The 25,506-nt window shown below is 39.0% G+C and overlaps 1 protein-coding gene across 1 annotated transcript in view; it reads right to left on the bottom strand.

Annotated features, from left to right (window-relative positions):
* Positions 1 to 25,506, bottom strand: part of ABCC9 (ATP binding cassette subfamily C member 9) — a 67,341-nt gene that overhangs the window by 37,473 nt on the left and 4,362 nt on the right. Inside the window, exons 4-15 of the mRNA XM_009949896.2 lie at positions 24,979 to 25,145; positions 24,045 to 24,287; positions 17,636 to 17,830; positions 14,706 to 14,870; positions 12,948 to 13,103; positions 10,053 to 10,187; positions 8,598 to 8,760; positions 7,926 to 7,966; positions 6,837 to 6,979; positions 3,951 to 4,059; positions 2,439 to 2,549; positions 1,415 to 1,487 (exon numbers count right to left, since the gene is read on the bottom strand). Coding sequence (XP_009948198.1) covers positions 1,415 to 1,487; positions 2,439 to 2,549; positions 3,951 to 4,059; positions 6,837 to 6,979; positions 7,926 to 7,966; positions 8,598 to 8,760; positions 10,053 to 10,187; positions 12,948 to 13,103; positions 14,706 to 14,870; positions 17,636 to 17,830; positions 24,045 to 24,287; positions 24,979 to 25,145 — 1,701 coding nt within the window. The remainder of the gene's footprint in view (positions 1 to 1,414; positions 1,488 to 2,438; positions 2,550 to 3,950; positions 4,060 to 6,836; positions 6,980 to 7,925; positions 7,967 to 8,597; positions 8,761 to 10,052; positions 10,188 to 12,947; positions 13,104 to 14,705; positions 14,871 to 17,635; positions 17,831 to 24,044; positions 24,288 to 24,978; positions 25,146 to 25,506) is intronic.

Here is a 25,506-nt window from a genome sequence, read left to right on the forward strand (position 1 = left end):
TAACCTCCAGAGGAATGAGACTATTGGTTTGACATACATTATCATACATTGTATGGGACTGTCTTACTTTATGAAAGTTATTTAGGGTCAAATGATATAAAGTGGGGAGTGATTATTCAGTCTGGGGTTCCATGAAAATTTGGGCCACTCTAATAAGTGACTGAAACTGAAAGAAGATCCATTACTGTTTCCTGCTTTGCTGTACCCCTTCCCCTCTCTGCCCTCCACTTTCCTACCTGCAGTTCCTACTCTGTAATGGCAATGGTGCTTCTCAGATCTTCCCACAAACTAACTGAACTCACTAACTGTCCAGCTAGTGCATTTGCTAGGTAAGCTTCTCACCAGCTGGGGCATTAAGGGTCTTACTCCTTCCAAAGGAGGTAAACTCTTAGACTGGCTCACCCTGCTTATGAACCCATGGCCTTAGATGGCAAACTCCTTGGAGCAAAGACCTTCTGCTGGTGTTGTATGTGGCACTGGGCCAGCACAAAGAAGTTCATCCATGTATAGAATATCTAATGCTACAGTGAAAAAAATGATGCAGACTTTGGGATTACTTAATAACTATGTGACATCTGAAAAGTGTCAACCTAAAGTAATAAGCTGTTTTAAAACTAAGCATGCAATAAGATATAAAAATAAAATGTAAGACTATTTAATAAACATGAAATACCAACAGTGTTAGGAATTTTACAGTAACAATAACAAACAATAACAATAACTTGCTACTTTTTGCACTTGCTATGTAAGATTTCCAAAACAAATCAGCTTTGTAAACCTGTGGAACTCCTAGCCAAAAGATATAAAGGATGCAAGAAATTACAGGAGCTCAGCTGGACAAAGAGATATTAATTGAAAGAGAAAATAATTGAGGATTTCTTGACAGACAAACTGCATGAGGCTCTGGGAATTCTCTGAGATGAAACTAGTTGTGAACTGGGAGACTGTAATGTTGAAGAATGGCAGGAGAAGTATGACATACTAGTGCTGTGTCCCTGTGCACCATCCACTGCTGGAAATAAAATACTGAATTAGATAGACCCTTGGTTTGAACAAGTCTGGCGTTTTCCCTCTTTCTTTTTTAAATTTGTCTGTGGAAAATAATAATGACTTTTTTTGCAACCAACTTTTTCATATTTATTCTTACTCTTGACTTTTTTTCCTGCTATTATAAAAACTATACAAATGATATAGGTATATAAAACCATGTAATTTTTTTTGTTTATTTATAATACTTCAGGTTAATGATACAGATATATGACCAACACAGTTCATGATCTTGTATGTAATTTTAACTTTCATTTTTTCTTATAAAAATCTAAATGTGTGGTTTTGTGCTTTTAACAACATAAAGAAATGGAATTAGTAGTGATTTGACACTACATTTAATGTTTAACATGTGCATTTATCCTACCTGTTGGGATTCTGATGTTTATGTTGGACAACGTAGCTAAACCACTTCCCCATGAAAAGTATCCATTGGTCACCTGCAAAAAAATTACCACATGTCAGATATATAAACACATGATTTGGAAAAAACCAGAATGCCTAGTTTGGATTTAAAATATGTTATTGAAACAAATCTGTGGTTAATTCATATGGTGAGGTATGCTCATACACAAAAAAGTAAATCATTTCAGTAAAGATTGCCAAACTCAGAAAAGTTTGTGAATAAGAAAAGTTATATACAAAAGTATACATATTGTATGAAATGCAATAAAGGGATCATCTTGAGTTGAACTCTACCAAATACTTTAATTCTGTCAAGCATAAGATTAAAGACTAAGAATAATGATCACAAGATCTCACAGGTGATAATCTAAATAGCATAGCTTATCAAGGAATGAATCATCCTGTGTATTGTGATATATGGTCTCTTGTGAATGGATTCCCAAAGTACAAACTGAATACTCAGAAGGTTTATGCTGGCATGAAAAAAATGTTCCCCAGTGTACACTAGCCTTTTTGTACTTTCTTTGGAGTTGACAGGCCCATGAAACATTCTTTGCACAGAGTTCAAGGACATATGTGGGGAAAATTTGGCCAATGTGAATTAAAACAATGTCATAATAAATGACATGTCATAATAAACGTCAAAAAATGATTCAAAAGTTTTGATCTTGGTTCTAAGCATGAAAGAGAAGTGCATGAAGGGAAAGCCTAAAAAAATCTGTATTAATTTCTGCATATGAGATTATCTAGTTTTTGTTCGTTTAGACTCATGATGCCTGTTTCCTGAAAGACATAGAGAATCACTATGAAGAGCTGGTCTGTAACGAACTCTTCTCACTTTATTTTTGGCTAAAGTGCTAATTTATTTAAGGGCTTGTTCTTGCAACGGACAATTTGCCTTGGAAGAACAGAAGCAATTGGGCACTATCTGGTACTGCTGCAGGAGGACCTGATCCTTGTAAAGCATGAGACAGTTTTCAAACCACCTTGATTGCGATATCATCTATCTCCACAGGACGTGTTTGCTTCCTTGTTGTCTGGTCATAGCTTTCAAGCTGATACCTCAAGGGCTGCCTCCTGTTGATGGCCTTGGTGTGCTACACAGTGAAATGAAGAAAGGAGAAAAGTTGGAATTCTCAGGAGATGACAGTATTCGGTTCCTTATGAAACAGACAATACATTCCGTTTGTTACCACCATTCTAGGTCACAAGAAGAAACCAACGCTTTTCAATGTGTGTAATAATAAAGACACACTACTGTGATGCACATATTGTAATGTTTCAAACACTCTTAACTGAAGCACATACTCATTCCAGATTTCATCTCTGTTATCCTCCTCAAACCACTAGGTAAGTCTGCCCTACCTAAGGTAGCTCCAAGCAAAGCTGTGTCAGTAAAAGTGTAATGATACACAGAGTTACTAGTTTGGTTTTTGGAAGCAGAATAGCTGCAGGAGCGAGAAGCATATCAAATTAGCTTGTGCAGAGTACCTTGCTAATGCATAATAGTGACTGTGGAGCTAGCTCATTCAGGGCTACCTGTGGTATTAGTAAGTGCCACTGTATTGAGATGAGTTGGCATAATCTTAGTGATTCCTTACAGCTGGGCTGTCTACAGTGAATGATTTAACCTTTACAGATACTGCCTTTATTTTTCCCTCTCCCCATCATCTAGATTTTCTCTATCTGTCTCTATGGGCCTGGGCAAAATGTGGACAAGAGAAACAAAACAAACACTGAAAAAAATTCATTTTTGTTTCGTTATAATTGTTAAGCCAGAAAACCTAGAAACACATTGTTTTGGGATAGCAAACTAATTTAAATCACCTCAAAATGAAACTTATTTTGTGCTAATCCTTTCTTTTTGTTGCCATCTTCAAGTTTCAGTCACCTTTCAAATGATGTAATCAGTCTGAAACAGTTGAAATATCTAGCTGTAGAAAAATGTCAAAATGAAAAAACCCCACCTATTTTCCCAAATTATCTCCCTTGGGTTTTTTTTTCCCTCAAATTTTACTCAAATTCACTATATGTTTAGCACTCCTGAAATAGCATTTTGGAGTGAATTCCTGCTTCATAAAGTTTGGTGTTTTTTTCCCCACCTCGAATTCTGAATTTACCAGACCAGGAATCAGTCCTACCAAAAGACGCCCAACATGATGGGTTGTACTGGCAATATACACTACAAACCCCATAACCAGAAGAAATGAACCTGGGCCTTTTATAAAAACTGAGAAGGATTAATTTCAACCATGTGTAAATGTGTTGGCGTGAATGGGGTTTTATTACTACTGGCACTTCAGCAATGCTTGCATATGTTTGGAGACTCTTCATGTCATGGAAACAAAGAGATCCCAACACAGAGGAGGCAAAACTGGTCAATGTTAGAGTCAGGCTGGAAGCCAAAACTCCTGAGCCCTATCAGCTAAGCCATTAGCCTTGTGTGGGGCTATATGGCCTCTCTGCTTTGAAATTCGGAGTCATAAAACAGAACTTACAAGTCCTGTGTGCTTCTTACAGGATTCATAAGCTACTGAGCTGTCCCCGCCTCTCCAGCTGTCATCTCCAATCTCATCACTCAGGAGAAACTCATTTAGCTTCTGTACACTTGAAAGAAAACAGGACAGTGAGTTAAATAAACCCAGGTTTCCGTGAGTACATTTCCATTTTTGTGCAGTTCAGCCAGCAGGATGTATCAAAAGTGTTCCAAAAGAAGTTCAAGGGATACTTTTGGTTTCCTATTGGACTGTCTGTCACCCTGATGGCAAGTGAAAATTTATTTATGTGGAAGAAGGACAGATGAAAATAACTAAACATCGTACTGGTAGCTGGGAATGAAGAGAAGAGCTAGTCATGTGAGTGCCACTAGAGCTCTGTGGGAATGGTTTCCATCTGCAGGCTTATCTCTTCTGTGCCTTTCTCATGCCTACACACATTCAGGATGCACAAATGAGTCATTCACCCACCTACATCCTCTGAAAATGCCAATGCACTAGGTGTATTGTGAACACAGCTTTTGCATATACTGCATGCAAACAGGGCTGAATACTGCATAACCTGACCATGGCCAGCCTTGGAGAAATATAGCAAGAGCTCCTTTTGCCTGCTTCTTAAAACTGTCCACTGGAAATACAAAACTCACGTTTGGTTCATTCTTCATCACGGAAGGATCTGATCCTGTTTCTGCCTCACTTCTTTTCAGAGTGCTGTAAGCACCTGGCTCTTTATCGTTCTGGGGAACGGATGAACAAAAGCACCCACCCGTCATGGTGAAGCTATGTTACTTTGCAAAAAGTAAAATCAAGGTGCATTGAGCCAGAGACTGAGAAAGCTGACGGACATAAGACTTCAGATCAGTGATTTGAACATTAATTTGCAAATGGGAATGTAGTCCTGTTTCAAGGCCTGTCTGAGCATTTTATATTAAATTGTCAATACATGTTCAAGCCACAGAGATACTGGTTAGCAAGAAAGCACTGCTATTGTCATTATTTCCTCCTGCCAGTATACCTGTTCCTATCTCCTCTTTTGAAAGGAAAATCTATGTGAATAACTCCCATATCAGAATTTCAGTCGCGCATAAGCGCACCAAGGAATTTGGATGGACCTTGTAGAAGATAAGAGACCTCATTCTGATCATCTGCCTAAGAAGACATCAACCACAACTTTGCATTTGAATGAAGACAGGTATCCTCAAAAGCTTTTATGGTGCTAACTACTCTGTAACATAAAATGGAGATTATGACCAAAGTATAAGTGCTTAATCATAACACAAAGGAGCACGCTCAAATACATGTATTTGATTGATGATAGAGCCATGGAGTGGCCAAGCACACATTCTTCACTCTTCACGTGGGAGACATGATGTTCATGGGAGAAAGATGTTAGGAAATAGGTTTGCCAAAGAGTAAAGTTTGTTTTGGCAAATATGGTCTTTAAATAATGTCCTGTGGTGTGGCCAGCAGTGTTAAGGAAAATGTACACATCATTTTGATATCAGGACTGTGCTAAACATAGTGCAGAGATGTAGAGCCTGGGATGATTTATAAAGGAGCCTTGAGATTTTCCACTAGTCACAAATCATTTTCAAAATGTCTCATGTGGCCCTGCTGCTGCTTTGGTAAAAATAAACCCTATGGATTTTTTTTATTTTTTTTTTTTAAGTGAATGTGCCGCTAGCAAATGACAGCTGTGGGGCCTGAAGTCCCTTTAGCTGTTATTACTTATTATCGTTACCCACCAAAAAGAGGCAGTGACAGCAGCAGTGCAATACCTTGCCAATGTCCCTCAGTCTTGGCAAGAAGGAAATTTGTTTCTGGGTGGGAAGGTTACTTTGCCCTTTACATCTTGCTTGTGCTTCGCATCTGACTTGTTACTGCCAGTCAGGTGTCAGTTTGTGCCTCTTGGGACATCTTGGCAGTGTGTATGTCTACATAAGTGTCCCATGACCACAACTCTTTCCATACAGACCACTGACGCAACAGTCAAAAGTCTGAAATTTGAATTACTACCAACCAGCTCTCTTGAGATTAAGTGCTCTATAGCCCAGCACGAAGGAAGTTGTTTTGTTGGGCTATTTGCAGAAATAAATGCCTGGAACATAGAAGTTTCTGATGAAGAAACACATTTTATTAGTTCCTTTTCCTTTTTTTTTGAAAAATCTTTTCCACTTCATGCCGACTTCCTCACTGTCCTGCCATGTGTATCCCCAACCCTCACAGACAGAACTCCCAAATGTCTGCCTTGCCATGCTTCCTCTCCCAGGTCTCTTTACTGCCATTCAGAGGAACAGCATTTCCTCTATGAGAGAAGTCCTGTAGGGCTCAGTTTCCCTTGAGTAGTTAGTCCTTCAGTGTGCGATGTTCCTCCACCCACTGTCTTTCCTAAGAGAGCCAATGCTAGTGCTAGACAATGAGAGGCAGGACAATACCAAAATCTCGCTGAAAGCCCAAAGCACCCTTTGTGGAGGTTAGAGTTAAGCCAGTTTCTCTTCCTCGCATGAGCAGGGTCAGTCTTGCTAGATAGCTTCATGCCAGTCTCTCTGATCTCCCTCTGTGTGGACAAAAGCCCAGAAAAGTACTAGGTGTGATGGTGGGTGGCCACACTGTGAGAAGGGAAGCATATCCCAGGGAAGGACAGTCCAGCTCTGAATCTGGACTGATAAACTTGGTAAAATTATCAAAAGAATAGAACATTTCTTTGTCTCTTTATCATGCAGTAAAAAGAAATTGTTACTCTGATTTCTCTCACATTTTTGAACATCAGAGGCCCACCTCTAAATTACCACATGAGCAGGTAGAAATAACCTTTTTCTCCAGCACCTTCCCTCTTGTATTACTGTACGTAGGTGTACAAGAGTTAGAGAAACCAGAAGAGCCACTCACCTTATGATAGCCTTGACTGCAAAACGAACAACAGTGGAGAGTAGGAACAGTGGTGTGACCAGGATGTGAAACAAGGACAGTGATGCAAAGGCCTGGGCAGGCTGCAGTGGCTTGTCATTGGTATACGCGTAAGTCACAAAGGTCTGTCACATCAGGAAAAGACACAAAAAATTGTCAGGATAAGGACTCTTGAAAAAGATGGACATGACAGCAAGCAAAATATTTTGCTCAACTAAGTCAAATAACTATAAATCTCAATTTATTGGGCGTTCCGGTAAACTGAGGAGAAAGTTGTCTTCTATTCAAGTGACAAGGATTTTAAAAACTTGCTAGTGATTTCAAGAGATTTACACATTTAAGAATGAAAAAATTGTCTTTGTAAAATCAGGGCATTTTGTTTCATAAAGTTTTGTAATTAACTTCAGAGTTTAAAGGAAACACAACCCAGAAAAATCAGTAAGAATATAATAAATCTTATGGATTTTTTTTCACAGATGCAGAGCTGTGGTCATATTTAATCCAATTCTGGTACATACTGTCAGTGTACTCTGAGTAATGCCCTCCAAATTTGCTCTATGAAGACTCCTTGCTGACCGACATGCCACAGTTCCTCTAGTGCATTAGACTGAGATTTAAACCTGGCCAGAGGACAAGCAAAATTTATTTCTCCTTAAACTGCAGAGTACCCTTTCTTGAATACTGAAACGGTGGCTTATAATGCACTTTGAAACAGGAATGATTTTCACTGCTAGACAGTAGAAAAGCAAAGCCACCCAAAATCCCTTCAAAATCAGAGCTACTCGAAATGGGTCTTCTTTCAAGTTGCAATGATTTTTTTCTTTGTTTCTTGTAGTAAAAATTTATATTTCTTTTTGTTTTTACCAATCCAAATCACAGCTGGTGAAACACCAGCTCTGGGAATGGGCACTTCCAGTGTCATGCTATCCTACGGTTAGGAGGGGCACACTAACTCCTCTGCTGGTTTTATGAAGAATATGTCCTACAATAACAATGGTGTCATTTCTTTCTTTCTCGCCCTCTCTTTTTCTCTCCCTTTTTATAAGGAAAAGTGAAAATAGCGTATCTTACTGCAAGAACAGCTGCTATTGGTATGGCTGCATTCATAAAAACTGTGAAAGAGAAATAAAATAGGCATCAGATTATACGAAATAAGAAAAACAGTTTTACAATGAGTTGTATGGCACTAGAAGAATCCGGCTATTTCCAATTCAAGTAATTAAAACTCCCAAAGGAAAACTGTTCTGCAGGAATAAATTTCCTTCCATGACAGAGAGAGATCTTAAACACACAAACAAATAAACCAAGGAATTATGGCATTTGTATACTTTAGTGAACTGGGATAAAAGGTTTTACGTGCACAATTATTATGCAACACAACAAAAACATTGCCCTCTCAGCCCTTCTACATTACAGAAAATACAAATTATTTCAGACACTAATTTATCTTTGATGTAATCAGAGTTGCTAATATTATCTGGAGCCTCCTTACTATAAAGCAACTCATAACTGTAATGTCATAATGAAAGTGACAGAAAACTTACTACAAAAAACCCAACAACATATACTCTATATTTTCAAGTTTCTGTGTATTTGTCACACCTTTTTATTTTAATCCCATTCCCCCCACACACACAAAAAGGTATCACAGGCACAGCTGTATCTCGTTTTAGTTGAAGACATGAGGAATGTTGACATGAAAAACAGGACCCATTTCCGAGCACTAAAAACATAGTTACTTACTGGAAAGGGATGTATGAAGAGCAAAGGTTTTGAGACTGGTGAGTTCCTTCATTCTTGTTTCTTCCACACTAGTACAAAATATGTGTTCCCAGGCATACAGCTTTAATAACTTAATGCCTTTTAGTATCTCATTGGTTTTCTTTAATCTCTCAGTAGAATAGTCCTTCATTTCAAAAGAAAACAATGATAAGAAATTGATAATGGTTTGTAGTTTTAATGAGAATGCTTTTTTCCCTTCACTTTTGTTGTAAAATTCATTAAAGATTTATAATATTGTTTTGTTTGTGATTTTGTACAGGCTTTCAGTTGCCATACTGAGTAAAACAATATAAAATTCCATGTTCTTTGGAGACATTACAATGCTTACAATCATCAGGGAAAATTAAGTGACCTTGTTCTGAAAAGGAAAATAAACCAAAACATCTGAATCCTTTGAAGAGAAGGTGAAACTCAAGGAGGTGAATTAGTAGGTCAATGGTGTCTGTAACAATACACAGAAGACTACATGTGTGTAATTGCTGATACAAGATTCATTCTGGGATTCATACATACTGATCATGAAAATAAGTGAGATGTTTATTGATATATTTAGTTAGTTGCCCCTCACCAGAAAATCGTAATCATAAGTTTTGGTAAAATCATAATCCGAAAGATATTATGAGTCAGAGGAACTCAGAAAAGAGCAAAAACAAAGATTCAGACTATTTCTGAAATTATGAAAAGATAAATCCTCTATTGGTATAAATATATAAACTCAACAGGATTGAAGTGTGCTGAAGATTAGATCCATGCATGTATAACTTGTTTACTGAATATTAAGATAAGAAGGATCTTTAAATATTTGACAACTCAAACATTAAAGGTTAATTAAAAAAGTTCAAGGATCATAAAAATAAAGTTAAAAATTAGACAAAGTATCAGAAAACTTTTCTAATTAGACAGCAAAATAAACTTACAGCACTGAAAAAGATACAACAGATATTGATCCAGCAATGCCAGCTGATTTTCAGAGAATACCAAAGCTTGGGGTGCAAGCATAAAGTCTCTAGCCATTTCAGAGGGGGGCTGTACACATTCTTTAATGCTGTCCTCCTATAATTTATCAGTCATTTGTACGGTTTGCTAACATCTCATGAATGTAGGAATAACATGTAGGAGTTAGACCCTTTCATGGAACTGAATTCAGTTGAAACTGCGCTAGTTGGGTGAAAAATATTCTCTGCAGAGAGGGCAAGTCAAGGCCCACATACTTTTTTCAGATTCTTGTCTGACACATGTTAGGAAGGAAGAGATACTGAGCCACAGAAAAACAGAAAGGAAGGGATGATGGAATTAAGGGACAGCTTGACCAAATCTCTGCCACGACTGTTCACTAAGAACAAGAACAGAATCCAGAACCCCCGGTTCCCTGTTCTCATTTCTGGATCACAAATGTCACTGAAACAATTTACTTACGAGAGTGCTCTTCTGAGCCTCAGCCAACTTCGTAGCTATGAAGTACTGTATTGGAGCTAACAGTACAATAACAGCAGCACCAACCAAGGCACTCACTCCGAGTAAATTATAGAGTAGGATCACACCCATTATTATCTATAAGGAAAAAAGCAACATAGAAAAAAAAAAAGTGGATTTCAATATGCCAGAATGATAGCAAGAAAAAATATCTGTTCTTCTAATAAACAGTTACATGGTTTATAGGAATCAGTTGAGCCCGTACTTCAGAAGGTCATGTTTGGAAACTGTGGGAAATGAACCCAGAAACCTTTATTTTTGACATTAACCACAGAATCTGTGTTACTGCCTGGTTTTCCTAATTCCAGATGAGGTTTCCACAGAACTAAATGAGCACTAAAATGATGGTGCTTGCCCCAAGGCATTTTACAGAATCACTGGAGTCTTATTTACACTAGAGCTCCTTACATCACTCCAGAAATATTCAAAGATCTTAGGATTGTCATGAATCACAGTTGCATTTTGTCATAGCAGTCCTCTTGCAACTGCAGAGGCCCATCTAAGACAGGCATTGAAGCATGAAGCAGATGTGCTGGGAGTGACAGTACCATGTGCATCAATACCATGTAGCTCTGTAGGAAAATAGCAAGATGGTACCTTAGTCCTACAAAGAGTTTGGGAACACTTCCCACAAAAGTTTACCTGGGAACGGCTCTAATGCAACTAACGTGATTCTGGTTCCTGAGTTAATACAAGCTCTACCACATAAGTATTTTTATTAAAAGCTTCACTTTATGGTACAGAGATATCCTCATTGACAACAGCGTATAGAGATCTAGTTCCCTACTTTGTATTTTTGTTATCTCTTAAGCAAGTCAGTTCTATCTTTTAATCTGCCTTCTTATTATACAATATCAGAAATAAGAATCAGTGGAGCTCAACACTTTGAAAGAATTATTTAGCTTTTTAGGCTTCTGTAATGTAAATTAGCATACCCAGAGGCCATTTTCTTAGCAGAATAATACAAGGTTACAGGCAGCAATTGGTACTTGGCTTAAACTGAAGCCCTTACCAGGGGCCTGATCCTGCAATGGATTTTTGCTCTTGACAGCAGGCTATAATTGGTGGATACACAATGTATTTTCTAAGATTCACCCCAACCTTCGGCCAGGTATGCCTATATTGGGTCATACTGGATGGATATAAGTTCTGTATTTGCTACAAGATGTTCTGCTTGAGGACGGGGCAGCCTTGACAATTTCTGTTTCTTGGGACACCCCTTGAAGCTCAACTCCTTTGCATCAAGCAAGGCAGGACAGTCCTTTCACCTTTTCCAGAGTGGCATAGTTATAATCCAGCTCATAGTTAACAAGGGTTAGTTCTTTCTCTCTTTTTTTTTTTCCAAAAACCAGCCAGGTTTGAGCTTATCAGGCAGAAAGATGTATTACCACAAAACTAGTGCCATTGATATCAGCTGCATAATATTTTGAGAAGGAAATAGTAAGTATTAGCCTTTCAGTTTTATTGTTGGAGCAGAGGTGTAAGGTAATCACTATGATTAAGAGCTTAGTAACAGAAAGAGCCCTGTTTAGGCTTGCCCATAGATGCTCGCGCACCAAGTGCACTCAGCAGGTGCAAATTCATGGGTGATGCTACACTCATTTCCAGCCAACAGTATGGTCAAGCTACCCGTGTTCCCTGTCTCCTGATTGCCTGAAGGTGAACTACAGGAACCAGCAAAATCATCAGAAGCTTCCTCAAACCAACCTTTTACAGTAGCGGTGGGGAAGCCCATTACATTTCTACAGTGGCTGGGACAGAGACTTTATTAGACAAATGAGTGGTGAATTTAGGCTACATGTAATTATTCACTAGCCGCTGCAATCAGACTACCTGTTCATTTAATGACATTCAAAGTATTAACAGCAACACTTCCAAATAAACCTGGATGTGAAATGATGGCTTAAACTTAAACCCTCTCTGCTATTTCTAATTTCTGTTGCCATGTAAACTTTTTTGTCTTTTTCTCCATGAATTCTTTTATGACTCTCTAAACCCCACTCAATCTATTAGTAGCAGTAATATTGCTGACTATTCTAACAGATTACTGATATAGTTCCGGGAATTTCAGCGAAACAGATCTACTATAGAGTGGGTTCTATCCCTTTTTAAACTTGTTTAATGTCAGCGGGATCACCTATTGGTAATGACCACACCAGTCCCACCCCAAGCTAAAATTTTGAAGGTGCTTCAGGAGTCCAAGTTTCATGGAAAATCAGCATGGCTTAGGTCATAAAGTCATTTAGCACTTTTGAAGGTTTCTTTCAGGCTAATAATTTTTGCCTTTCCTTCCTACAGATCTGCCTACAGATCTTTCCCAGCCTTGTTAAGAACCAGATGTTTACAGTAACTAAGCTTGTTTAGATGAGAGCTCCTCCGAGCATTTTGTGCAGCGCACTGTTGGTGCTGCTGTCAGTCTCTGAGCAGGATTCAGTTGCTCTTTGCTCCTGCCACAAAACACAGGCACAAGTGGACGCTGCAAACGCAATACTTAGCACTGGTCAGATGCCTGTGCTGCTGCCATGTGGCAGAAATAAAAGCAATGACTTGTATCAGCAGTGGAAGAAATATGAGCAGGAAAAGGATGACAGGACATCATTCTTAAAGTCACAGACCACATCCATGACACAGAAGTCCTGCTCAAAAAAATCCTCTGTCTTTACTGAAGATCCTCGCAGCACTCAGAGGAGATGATTGGCCACGTTTCTGCTTCTTAGTCTTCCTGGGAAATGAGAAGTCCAGGTTCCCCTCTGGATTTTGCAGTAGTCTCACAGACATATACTCTTTTCAACCAGGTTGGAGGATCTCTGAAATCAGGCCCTTACTTTGATGCTCTACCTGAACAGGCATTGCCCACAGATTTGGGCACAGGAACAGGAACCACATTAATTGATTTGTTTCTATGGCAACCAAGTTATTGATTTGTCCCAGCGTCATCTCTCCCATGGACAAGTTGGATGTAGAGAGCCTCAGGATCTTATTATATATCATTGCCTGTAGGAAAGGAATAAAGTGGAAGACATGAAAATGGTATCATTATAAAACAACAGTAGCAGCAGAACGTTTCAAACTGTGCTATCAGTCTTTACCTAAGACAGCCCTTCTCCCAGTCTCTCACCTGAGACAGAGAGAGAGACGGAGACAGAGTGAGAGAAAGCACAAGAGAGACAATTGACTTTAAAAAACTCCAATTCCTCTTAAAAGGTTGGTTGCTTAACGCAGACCTAAAATAGAACAAAATGACAACAAAACATCAAAATTTAGGAGACTAGGCAAAGATTTTTTTTAACAAACATTTGGTGAGCCTGCTTTTCTGGGACACTGTCTGTCAAAAAGATCCTTGTTTCTAAGTTACTTAAACTCATGCCATGAATTTTGAACAGGGTGGGTATGTATCCTTTTGGGTTTCTCTCCTTTACCTGGCCATCTATTTCCATAAAATTTGTGGGAGCTGAACAGGGTTTAAAATAAATGAGGACTTATATCTATCTTATATTTTAAAGACAAATATTGTGACCCAAGTTTGCAGGTATGACCAAATATCAAACACTGCAGCTTCAAGGAATTTTTAAAAATAATTTGTGCTCTTTGCCCTGTTTTGTCCAGGAGCAAGGTAGATCCTGTAGAATTAATCAGAAATGCCTACAGACCATGGTGAATTACATCAGCTGCATATGGTCCTAAGAGTCCCCATTTTAGCAAGCAGTAGTCACAAAAGCACAAGGAAATAATCAGGTACTCTTTCTTCTACCAAGTCTGTACCGTCTATCTGGAGAAGGCAGAAAATTTTTGAAACAGCTACATCAATCACAGTGCGCACAAAAAAAAAGAAGCTTCCACACTGAGATGATATTCCTGTGGTTAGTTACACCTGGCAAAACATCAGTTCCAGCTTCTGTTTTGCACACAGTGCTACTGCTGTCTGTGGAGCTTGGTCTGTGGAGATCCCTGCTACAACCCACCCACGTGCTGAGCTGGAGCTGCTGGCTCCAGTTCATAAACACAACTTTCACAGAGGGTTAATGGATGCTGGTTTTAGAGACACAGTTTTGCAGATGAATCATTTCTGTCCCATCCCACAGGGCTCTGTGCGAAAGGGCAAAAATATTCAGCATCACCACTCATGATACATGGACAATGTTCCTGTAAAACATAGCTCAGCCAAAGACAATCTGCAGATGACTGTTCACAGTCATCAGAAAGTAACCTTATAAGCAAATGAACTAAGCAGATGCAGGGCCAAAACGACACTGCTTATCTTCAAACACGTAACGTCATTTGCAAAGATTTGTTCTTACATGCACAGAGCGAGTATTAAACTACTACATGTTAGTGTGATGGGTTTAGCTTTTGGCAAAAGGAATTGCTGCCATCAGTTTGGCTATGTCACTGATACAACTTTTTCCAGCTTTCTGTATAAAAGTACAGTGCATATCTTCTCTCAAACAATTGGTAACTGAGTCTTCTGAGGTAAAGAACAGTTAAAGAACTCAGTTAACTGAATTAACTGAGATAAAGAACAAGACAAATGAAAGTACAAAGCTGGAGCTATGATTAGTGAATTTCTTGGCAGATCACAGGAACATCTTTGCTCACCAGTAAAGCACCTCGTAGGTTGATGCCAGTTTCTGTGGTCACATAGTAGGATGCCTGCAGAAATGTCCTCTGCAAGATAAGGGCCAGGAAGAGAAGAACTGCCAAAACGTAAACATTCCTGAGGAATTCCTCTGAGGAAAGATAGGAATTTGATGGATCCTTCACCTGAAAAGACAGGAAAAAATGATGCAAGTGGCATAGGAGTGATTGTATACACTTGGGATACTGGAAACAAGGAAATGAAGTCATTGCATTAGAACAGTAAATATTGATGGTATTATAGAAATCAGATTTCTCACTGTCCTATGTATCAAAATCATTTAGGTACAAATTAAATACTCCACTCATGTTCCAAAGACTTAGGATCTTAACTTTTAGCAGTTCTAAAATGAATTGGTTTTCTCAGGAAAGGAACAATGTGATCACCATGTCTGCCATATCTTGAGTTTCTCCATTGGATTCTGATGATTTGTAGGATAGAAATGCTACTCAGTAGAAAATAAAGCTCATTCCACCTGCACCACAAAGAAGGTGCAAGAAAATATTTTTTATTATATAGTATTAGTTACTTATGTTGCATTTGCATATTATGGAAACAATTCCTTCCAGAAATGTAGTCTATGATATCTGTGAGTTCTGAATAAAATAAGAATATATGTACTAGTATTCCCCACAAAATGAAGTTTAAATGCCTCATCAGGGAAAAAAAAATACCCATTGTTTAAATCACTTGATTTGTTTTCATTTTCTAGTTTTAATATTCACCGTGCTGTTCTGTTTCAGGCAGAAAAGGAAACAAATGTACCAAAATACTGCAAGGAAGGCTATTCCTTTGGTATTTCCTACCCAGCTGGAAGCAGGATGTACTGGAATTCTTACCAAAAAAAAAAAAAAAAAAAAAAAAAGAGAAGAAGGAAAAAGCCTGTTCTACTGAAATGCCCAGCCTGTCTCTGAGATGAAAAGTTGGGGAAATATTGGAAAGTAAGCCATGTACCTACCCACTTGAAGATTTCATCCCTCTGATTACTGTCATCTGCCATGAGACTGCAGGCAGGAGAGAGGTGTTCCGAGCTGTCCGGGCTCACTTCACTGCAGTGACCCCAGCCTCTCCACACCACACACTCCTCCCTCTGCCACAGGCAGCTGACACCCAAAAGGTGTGTATAAGCACCTCACTGTGTTTTCCAAAGGTCCAATGTGTGTAAAACATATAAATCCCACTGAAATAATAGAACTAAGTGGCTCAACCAGCCCAAGGCTCCTTGAAACGAGAATTGATTAACTGCATGACTGGCAGATAAATACATTTGAAAACTCTTGTCTTAACGTTCTGCTGCATCTAACTTCCCGATGTTTACACAGTGGGGTTATTAATAACAAAATAACATTTGTAGATACCTTTATCAATGTACATAGAGCTCTCAGGAATTAAGGGCGACTAAACATAAAATTCAATTAATTCACATTAATTGAAACTAGAGAGAATTTAAAGGAGAAACACATAATAGCAAGAACAACCAAGAGAAAGTTTATCAAAATCCATAAATCAAAAGCAAATGTATTCTGAAATGTTTCCAAGAGAAATAGTGACTGTCACCAAGTCAGGCTCTTGGAGCGGTTTCAAGTTCTCCAATGATTTTAATCTTCCCTGTAGGCAGTGTTGATTAAAACTTAAAAAACCGCACAACTAAAACCACCACACTGAAGAGTACGAAACATAAAGGAAGCATACAAGGTACAGACTCCTAAATTTGAGATCCAGAAATTATAATTTTCAAGCTAAAATACCTCGCTTGTTCAACATGCAAAAAAAACCCCATTTTTGAGGCAAAATACTCAGTTTGCCTTTTAACTCTGCGGCTCAAATCCAACACGTGGAGGTTCAAGGATGATAAAGAGCTTTATTTGATAAGGTGCCCAATTAAAGTCTCATTCTTCAGTGCAATGGCTGAATGAGAATCTAAAGCCAAATTCAGATCATCAGTCAAGAAAATGAATGTCAGGAGCAAGCAGCCAAGGAGAAGATGTTTGGACAGTGATGACAGTCAAATGCTGTATCTGGAGGGGAAAATGTTACTCCATTACATACCTATCTGCTCATTCAAATACAAAACACTCACTGCATAAAGTGTATGGAGATGTTTCTGTATCAGAAGACAGATGTAGGAAAATTTCTTCATCTTGTCTTCTCTGCTGTCTGCTAGCAAAATAATTTTACCTGTTACTAATAAATTCTTTTTCTTATAATCAAAAATGTTCAGTATCAGAGGCTTGCTCAGTGCTTAGAGGTGGTCTCTGAAAGTTCAGTCTCAGTGAAACTTGAAATGAGCTGTGAACTAGCATCTTTTGTGCATCTTTAGTATCAAGAATGCCATTGAATAAAGTGGATGCTTTTCACTTTCTCATATGTGCCAACGCATTTCATCACAGCAACGAGCAGCATAATCAGTCACAATCATGGAGTGACTACTCTTGGCTTCCCAGTGGGAAACAGACTGAAGAGAACTCAAACCTGTCAACAAACCATAAATGGACAGAAGGACAGAAAATAAACAAAATTCCCAGACTCATCCTTGCTGGATGCATCACTGAGGCATCACCAGTGGGTGTCCTGCCTGAAACGAGGAGGCACAGTTGAAGAGAAGCAGAAAAGTTGTTTCTCCTCCCCAGAACTGCAGGGATGACTCCATCAAGAGGCAGACAGCTAGGCAACTGAGGGAAGCCTGCAGTACCTGTGTTGCATTCATACCAAAGACTTCCACTCAGGTTTACGACTTGATGGTCTCTCACAAAAAGTTAATCCATTTGCTTGAAAGAAACAATGACATAATACAATGATGATCATAGACATATAAAAGCATGCAGCAGATGTTAAATACCTGACAGAACTATTACCAAACAAAGTCTTTCAATCCACGTTGTCAGGTTACCTTTTCTGTTGTATTTATATTATTGGTTGTATTCTGGAAGCCCTGGACAATGCCGGAAATGCATAATGGCCCAGCAAAACCCAGCAAGTCAGCCAAGTAACGGAACGTGCTGCTGAGAAGAATTGGTCGTCCAAAAGCACTGTACATGGCTAACCATATGGAGGGACTCCGATTGGGCTGGTCTGCTACCTTTTTCTGGAAAACAGAGAAACAGGTATCATTGCACCCAGAAGAGGCCTCCCTGGCTGTACGCAGCAGCTTCCATTTTGTTCCTGTCTGGATGCCTAAATGGTTCCTGAAGGGTGTTTTGGAGTAGATGAGGTAGTAAACATGTTGTAGATATCAACCGACTTCAGACAATCTTCACAGCAAATTCAAATTCTGCCTCCTCTTGGTAACTGTGGTTCATCAGCTCTAAATCCTAACACTTTTCTGAACCTCTGAACACAGGAGTGCAAGTACAGATTAATCATACTGGCACGTAGCCATTGCGCCTTGTCACAAGTGCACTCAGGAAAAGGTCTGACCTTTCAAGCCCTTGCTCATGTGGGTAATCTTGACTTTCACAGTAACTGTGAAACCACTTGATCCAGTAAAGGCTTCTGATGTGAGAAAGAGACTGATAGAAAAAACAAGGACAGGCACCTGCAAGAATATCGTTTAACCCTATCTGGATTTTTTTCTAACTCTTGGATGCCTTCCAGGAAGATCCACTTCAGCTGATCACTAATTTCTGTGCTCAAAAAGACGAAAGCAACAGGCTATGTTGGGAGTTAAGATTAAATCAGCTAAGGGTCCTTTCTAGCCTTCAGTTCTGTGGATCTATGCAGTAACGCAACTTTTGCCCTAAAACACCAACCAGTGGTTATCTCTGTATCTAGTCAGAGGAGTTCTGATATTTCTGAGGCCCTTTCAGTCTAAAGAAGAAAGAGTTTTACTTAACAGATCCACGGTCTGCAGAGTGCTTCCTTGCGCTTCAGACAGCAGCTTTTGACACTTTAAAAAAGCATCTGTCCTTTTTCAAGTAGCACGGATGCCTGCAAATTGTAATGTTAGCCAAGCCCTCTCGAGTGTTCACAGAAACATTTTAAGTATAGGCCAGTAGTAACAACCCCCTGCCCCAGCAAATTAACCAAAGAAAAGCAAGTCTGCCTGTACCCTGCCTGGCCGCCTCATCTTTTTTCCTCTTTTCACTATTTTTCTTTTTGTGCCACTTCAAGAGTGACATAGAATATGTGCATGGTGCCAAAAATGTACAAGTGCACAGGAGGGCCATATAGCTGCTAACTGGCTTTTAGAGATTAGCCCACGCTGGTCATACCCAATGCCAAGAAGCTTAGTATAGAGAAATAAGCAGCATGGGGACAAATTAGAACTAGCGTTTCAGACAGTGTTAAGAATGAAACTGCTTCTTCTGATGAGGGAAAGAGCACAAGGGCCTCATATGAGTTTCCCACACAAAAGGCTCTGAATTTGTCGCCTAATGGGTTTTGAGCTAGACTGCACTACAGGGGCTACTGTCATCCTCCTCAAATAAACGCTCCGCACCTCAACAGATTGATAGGAGCTAAGCTAACTTATTAGGAAAACACATCTGCCATCTTTTGGAAAAAACTGCACATACTATTCTGGGCATTTAATTAATGGTAAATCTGATGAATGGCAATGGTAAATCCTTATTTCTTTAATAAGATTTTACTATTTTAACAGCCATTTTCACTACTACTACAATTCACATAATTTTCATCACTATATGAAATCTGCTTTTCATTGGAAAAAATACTAATTAAATTAAATTAACTAGTAATCTCTATTGCTAAACACTATTGCTTCTACTTTCTTAATCAGGACTTCAAATTAGCTGAAGTATCTAGTGGGGAGGGATGAGAAAGAAGAGTGGATTTTTCTTCTAATCTTAAGCTGTTTTCCAGAATGGTTCTTGAGGCCTAGTGTTACGGGCTAGCATGTTGTATGTGCCAACCCTGTCCTTCATTTGGATGCTGAAGGATGATCTGTCAATCACTACTCATTATAGCTCTCTGATGACGACTGACATGTTTCAGTACATCCACAATTGAAAGTTTGGTCAATGTCATAAGAATGAAACAAAAAGCTCTGTCTGGGCTTTCTGCATCAGAAAAATGACCACAGTGATTATTTTCTGAGGTTTCCCAGCCCCTTTAAGCCCCTGTGTCTTGGGAAGCCGCCTGAAGCCAAGAGCTTCTCCTCCTGGGCATGGGAAGTTGGAAGGATGTACCTTCCTTTTAGAAGGTGAGAAAACGAATCTTAAAACATAATGTTAAAAATGATACAGTTACAGAAAAGGAGGAGAGCTGTACTTAAGACAGAGAAGAGCTGCAACAACACAAATGTGAACTCAATCAGTTTACACAACTATGCATCTCAGTGTTTGTTTAAACTTGTGAAGATTATTTTTGTTGATATGGTTGGTAGAATTTTTTATGTAAATTACCAGGCTGGACCACTGTTCTCTCCTATGGCACTTGCTTAGATTTTCTTGTCTTTGTCACCTCCCTTTTAAATCACTGTAATTTTCTCTACCTTGGGCACTCAACAGTTGAAATAAGGGCAGTGAGACAGCACTTGCTGGTAAATCAAGCCACTTATAAGGTTTGTCTCAGTGTAGAGAGCAATCTGACTGTTCCCTTAGTGCTGGAGCTGACAGTGTTAGCCTGATGCTGAAGGGCAATGCTCTGTCGCAGTGATTTCTAGCTGTCTAACACTTTCTTTCCTCTTCTTTTTGCCATAACAGGTAAGATCAACAGTGGCACATGAATAGCAGGGACAGGAAATTCTGATGGTCCTTGGCTTTAAAAATTGTGGTTTCTAATACACCATCCCAAAAGTAAAACTTTCCATCAACTGTCAGAGCAAATTACAGAGGATTTTGGTTGATGTGGTAAACCAAATGTAATATCAATGTGTTAATGTACTTTGGGATATGTGATATATGGTGCATTAGTATGTATTTTGAAATATCTATACCATTTGCATAGAAACCAAAACAAAAGCCAAGCAATATCAGAAACGGAATCAATTTTTTTGAGGGGGGGAGGATTATCTGACAAGTACTACCCACATATAGTATGTTAGTCCCAAAATTTGGCTGCGAGCGTTTCATTGCATATTATTAAGGACTTCTGTATCTTCTTAATCTTACTAAAGAATTCTTTATCTTCAGCCAAAATCTCCACTAACATAGTAGGAACTGTGAATGTGTATTAAAGAGAATATATGAATTTAAGGTCATGAGTCTAACCCTATGGGTATGATGTGCATCACTGCTTATTCTGCAGGAGGAACCTTCCTATCCACGGTTAGAATTTCTCTGGGATTCTTAGAAAGGTATGATTAAATATTGCAAGACAAGGAATTTCTGTTTCTATAGGAGACAGTCCAGAAAAGCAAGAAAATATAGCAAGTCCATCTTTTAGAATATTTACTGATGGCAGGAAATAATGAGATAAGGAAAGCCAATTGCAATGTGGTTTTTTGGCAATACTTTGTTTAGGAAAAAAACTCAAACAGCACATTCAAGTAAGAATAATTATCAAAAGAGCTTGTTTTTGCTGTAGTTTTATAGTATCTTCTAATTTCAAGGAACATATACTATGTTGCTTTCTTATGATATGCTATGTTATGCCTCGTTGTCAAACACGAACTACCTATAAAACCACTAACAAATGACCTATAACTTAATGTAAGAGTTGGAATGCCTTTTGCAGTAGTGACTACCAGACTAATAGCCAATTAGAATGTCAATCACCAGTTATTTAGCCTTGTATTGTGTTGTTTCATATTACTTAATATTATAATAAAATGACTGATAACTGGCTTTAAAATTCTATAAAATACTGTGTAGCATGAAAGTGATATTAAAATTAAATTACTTGATGCTTTGAAAAAATTACTTATAACTAAAGAATTTTGAGTAGTGAATATATTCATAATGCTAAGAACTGCTTGATGAAAATATGAAAATGTAAAAAACCACAGAACAGAATAGCAAATTCAGATTTGTCACTGAGAAGTGTTAGCTTAGGTCTCACATCAGTGTGCAAACCTTCGTATTGTAGGAGCCAGAAGAATTCTGTCTAAATAGTTGAAAATGGATTTCAGGAGTTGTCCACTGACATCAAAGAAAAGGTTGAACCCAATGTTCACAGACTTCATGGTTATGCAAGTGGCAATATGCTGTTTCAGCACAATATAACAGCCATAAAAAGTGAATATCTCAGACCCACTACTTTACACCCCTATAGGCTTGGGAGACAGGTTTGGAAAACAGTGATTTTGAGAAAACAATCATCAAAATTTAACCTGACTCATTTCCTCATGCTATTATTTGGTAGAAAACCTCCGCTGCTTTCAATTTTCATATGGGATGAAGGGATAGCAGGACAACATCACGTGCGCTATCTCAAAGGCATTTTACAATACAGAATATTCATGGTCATGTTCAGCATCTTTCATCAAGGCGTGACAAGAAGGGTCTGGAAAGCAGCAGAAGCCTTCTTTCTGCAGGGCCATGGAGCACAGCTGAGATCAGCTATCTCCAGGCACAGGCAGGGATAACCCCACTTAATCCAGAGGATGCTGGGGGGCTCCCATCGCCAGCTGCAGTTTAGTGTAAAACTATCTCCCTGGCAGCACAGTGACATATAATCTCTTCCAGACTGCAGACCACACTTCAACCTGAAGAATTTTCCTAATTCTGTGGCTGTTTTCTGGCCCAACCATGCACAAGCCAACACATTTCTCCGTGTGGGTGAACTGCAGCAAGTTCCACTGCCTGGCCCTTTGGTTTACTTCAACTTTATCTATGAAGTATCAGTTTACTTTAGGGTTACAGCCTGTTTTCGCATATTAACACAAACGTGCTAGAGGCTGTGGTAGTCTCAAGAATTTAAACAGCTACGGAAACCAAAATATCTGATGCAAGCCAGCTTTGTAAGTGCAGGTGCATGTAACTGCATGGGTATGTTTATGCAAGTCTTCATATGTGCATGATGCACGCTTAGGGAAAGCTACACACTGAAAGTTTGCATTCACACACATGAGCAATAGCACACTTAACTTGCCTTTTGGCATCTGAACTGCATATTTGTGTAGGCAGACACAGTATCCGCAGATGTAACTGGGCTACAGACAAATGCTTGCACCCAGTCATCATGCCTGTCGTTAAGAATGGCATGGAGACTCAGATCCACGGGGCATGCAGGTGCCTAAGACTCTTTGGTCTCTTTAAGTAGGATTTAGGTGCCAAATGCTTCTTTAAGGAGCTGGCCTAAGGGATGCACTTCTCCTTTGCTGCGAAAAAGTTCATTTCCAATGTTTCAGTCATTTTCTGCTTAAAGCACCAAGGTCTTAGTCTCTAGTCTCTGTAAGCATTGACTACAAAAGGAAAGAGAAGCAACCTAAATCTATTAAAATAGAAACAGTTGCACCGATTATGGTTTCATTTCAGAGGGCATGGAAAGGAGCCTGCAGCTCCATCATTTGCTGAGAGCAGAGAGCTGCTTCTCCTGGCTTCCCCTCACACTGCAGTTCTGAACTGTCCACTGCATGAAAAACATTTATCTGGTGTGTGCAGTACCAGGATTTGTGCGCTTTTGTCCTACGTGCTGCATTTTCCAAAGTGGCCTCTGAATGCCTGTATTCTCTCTGTTTATGTTTGAGAATTGATGTGTATGTACAAATCAGGGAGGCAGGCTTTCGAATGCTTCCTTCATTCTGCAAACAAAATCTTTTTTTTTTTTTTTTTTGGCAGAAATCACTGGCTTTGAGCACAAATGAAGCACCACACTTTTGCCTAAATGCATACAGAAGTTTCAGTGGAAACTCCTACCCTACCCAGTGAGTTTGCTCAACCTTGGTTTCGTACTGGGTCTGATGGGATGGATTTAACTTTCTTCACAGCAGCCCATATGGTGCTGTGTTGGATTGGTGACTAAAACTCTGTTGACAAGACACCAGTGTTTTGGCTGTTCTTGATGTGGTTTTTTTGCTATTTCTCTTTCTGGAGAAAAAAGTGAAGTTGAGTGTTTCCAGCTGAAACTATGGACAGAATGTCTTCTAATTTAAGATGCTGTCACAAGTAGCTAAGATTTAAACAAAGCTTTCACTTTTAAAATGAAATCTAGCAAGTGACGAGTCTGTTATGGTTTTAGTCTCCAGTTGCTCTCAATCTGGCAAATGTCCCCTGCTGTAAATTCACTTAAAACCAAACAGTAACCATTGGATTGGAACTTCCTAGGCCAAGTTTCACCTTGGAACAAACAGTCCTAAGTTGAAAATTCCTAAAACAAGGGTGTCATAGAAGCACAAAAACTTCGAAGTGACATTATAATTTCTAAGGCCAAACAGTGACATGAACCTCTTTGATTACCTTTTGTTCCTCATACGCCTCTTTGAGACAAACATAATTTGTCAGTGCTCTCATTGCAATTGGAAGCTTTCCAATTGCCTTCAGGTCCACAGGTTTCTTGTGAGCAGATATAATAAGAGTATTCATCCACCAGTAAGTCGCCTTTGAGAGCAAGTTGACAAACGGCTGGAGAAACCTCACCCCCAGGTCCTGTAGATCCTCTGGTGGCTTTACTTTCTGAGGGTTCATGAAAAATACATACCTCTGGAGAGGAGAAAATAGACAGCATGTGCTCAGGAATTGACTTATTAATGGCAATTTTTACTAAAAATTATGTGTAATACAACTGCAGTGTCATATTTGCATTTAAAGGTAATTATACATTGAATTTAAATGTAAATTTGCATGTAAATAGGAGCATTTCCATTTTGCCAGCATAACTGGCAAGAAATTGAGCAATATGGGATGTGGACACAGCTCTGTAGCCTACCAGTACCACTTACCTCTATCTGAACAACAATAAAAAAGACTTCTTGGGATATAATTATATTTTAAATTATCATGGGTAAGAATGTATGCTAACTTACACATTCACTACATATATAATTTATCTGCATTAGCATAGCATATACTGTATAGATTACATACACACACATATATACCCTTACAGGCACAAATATGCATGTATATCTCTCTATACAAATATGTATGTACCCTCTGTGTGTATACATATACTCAGGCACACATACATACCAAGTCCAGGGGACACATCAAGGGCATATATTTAAAGATGTGCCGGCTCCCATTGATTTCTATAGAATTAACCAGACATTTATGGCTAAGCTAAACTTGGGCCTAAACTTGTCACAAGCCAGAGTTACTGGGACTAAAGACACATCATCTTTCCCAAGATACTATTGATATTTTTTCAGATCTTGATAAAGAAACCACATACCCTCACTCGAATGACATTGATCTCCACAGCCATCAGCAGCCCATAGAGAATGACCATAATGCCAGTGATGCAGAAACGCAGCTGTGAAAAAGGCACACCGTCCTGGCAATATCTGACAAGCTTGATCGTTTTGGTGACAAAGGCCATTATCCAGTAAAGAAAGAGAGCTGTAAAACAGGTGCACATGCATAATTAAAAAAAAATAACTACACCAGTACTGCAGAATTTCAGCGTGCTCAAACAAAAGTATTCCATGGCTTAGTGCAATGCAGCCATGGTGATCCTCTATATCACCAGCCTGCAGGCTAGTGACTGTGGTGTCAGCCAAAGTCAGGAACTCAGGTTCAAGAGATTTGCTTTGCACTTCCTTTTCCCAAGTCACTGTTTTCTTTCCTGGGCCATCATCCTTCGAAGAGATCCACAATTTTGGGTCTTCCCACAATTATAAAAGTCCGCTGAAGGTAATCTGAAGGGGAACTTTCTTGTTAAGTTGAAGTCACTTAACTTGACAAATACAATGTTGCCTCT

This window comes from Leptosomus discolor, chromosome 1, assembly GCF_034619465.1.
Source record: "Leptosomus discolor isolate bLepDis1 chromosome 1, bLepDis1.hap2, whole genome shotgun sequence".
Lineage (NCBI taxonomy): Eukaryota > Metazoa > Chordata > Aves > Leptosomiformes > Leptosomidae > Leptosomus > Leptosomus discolor.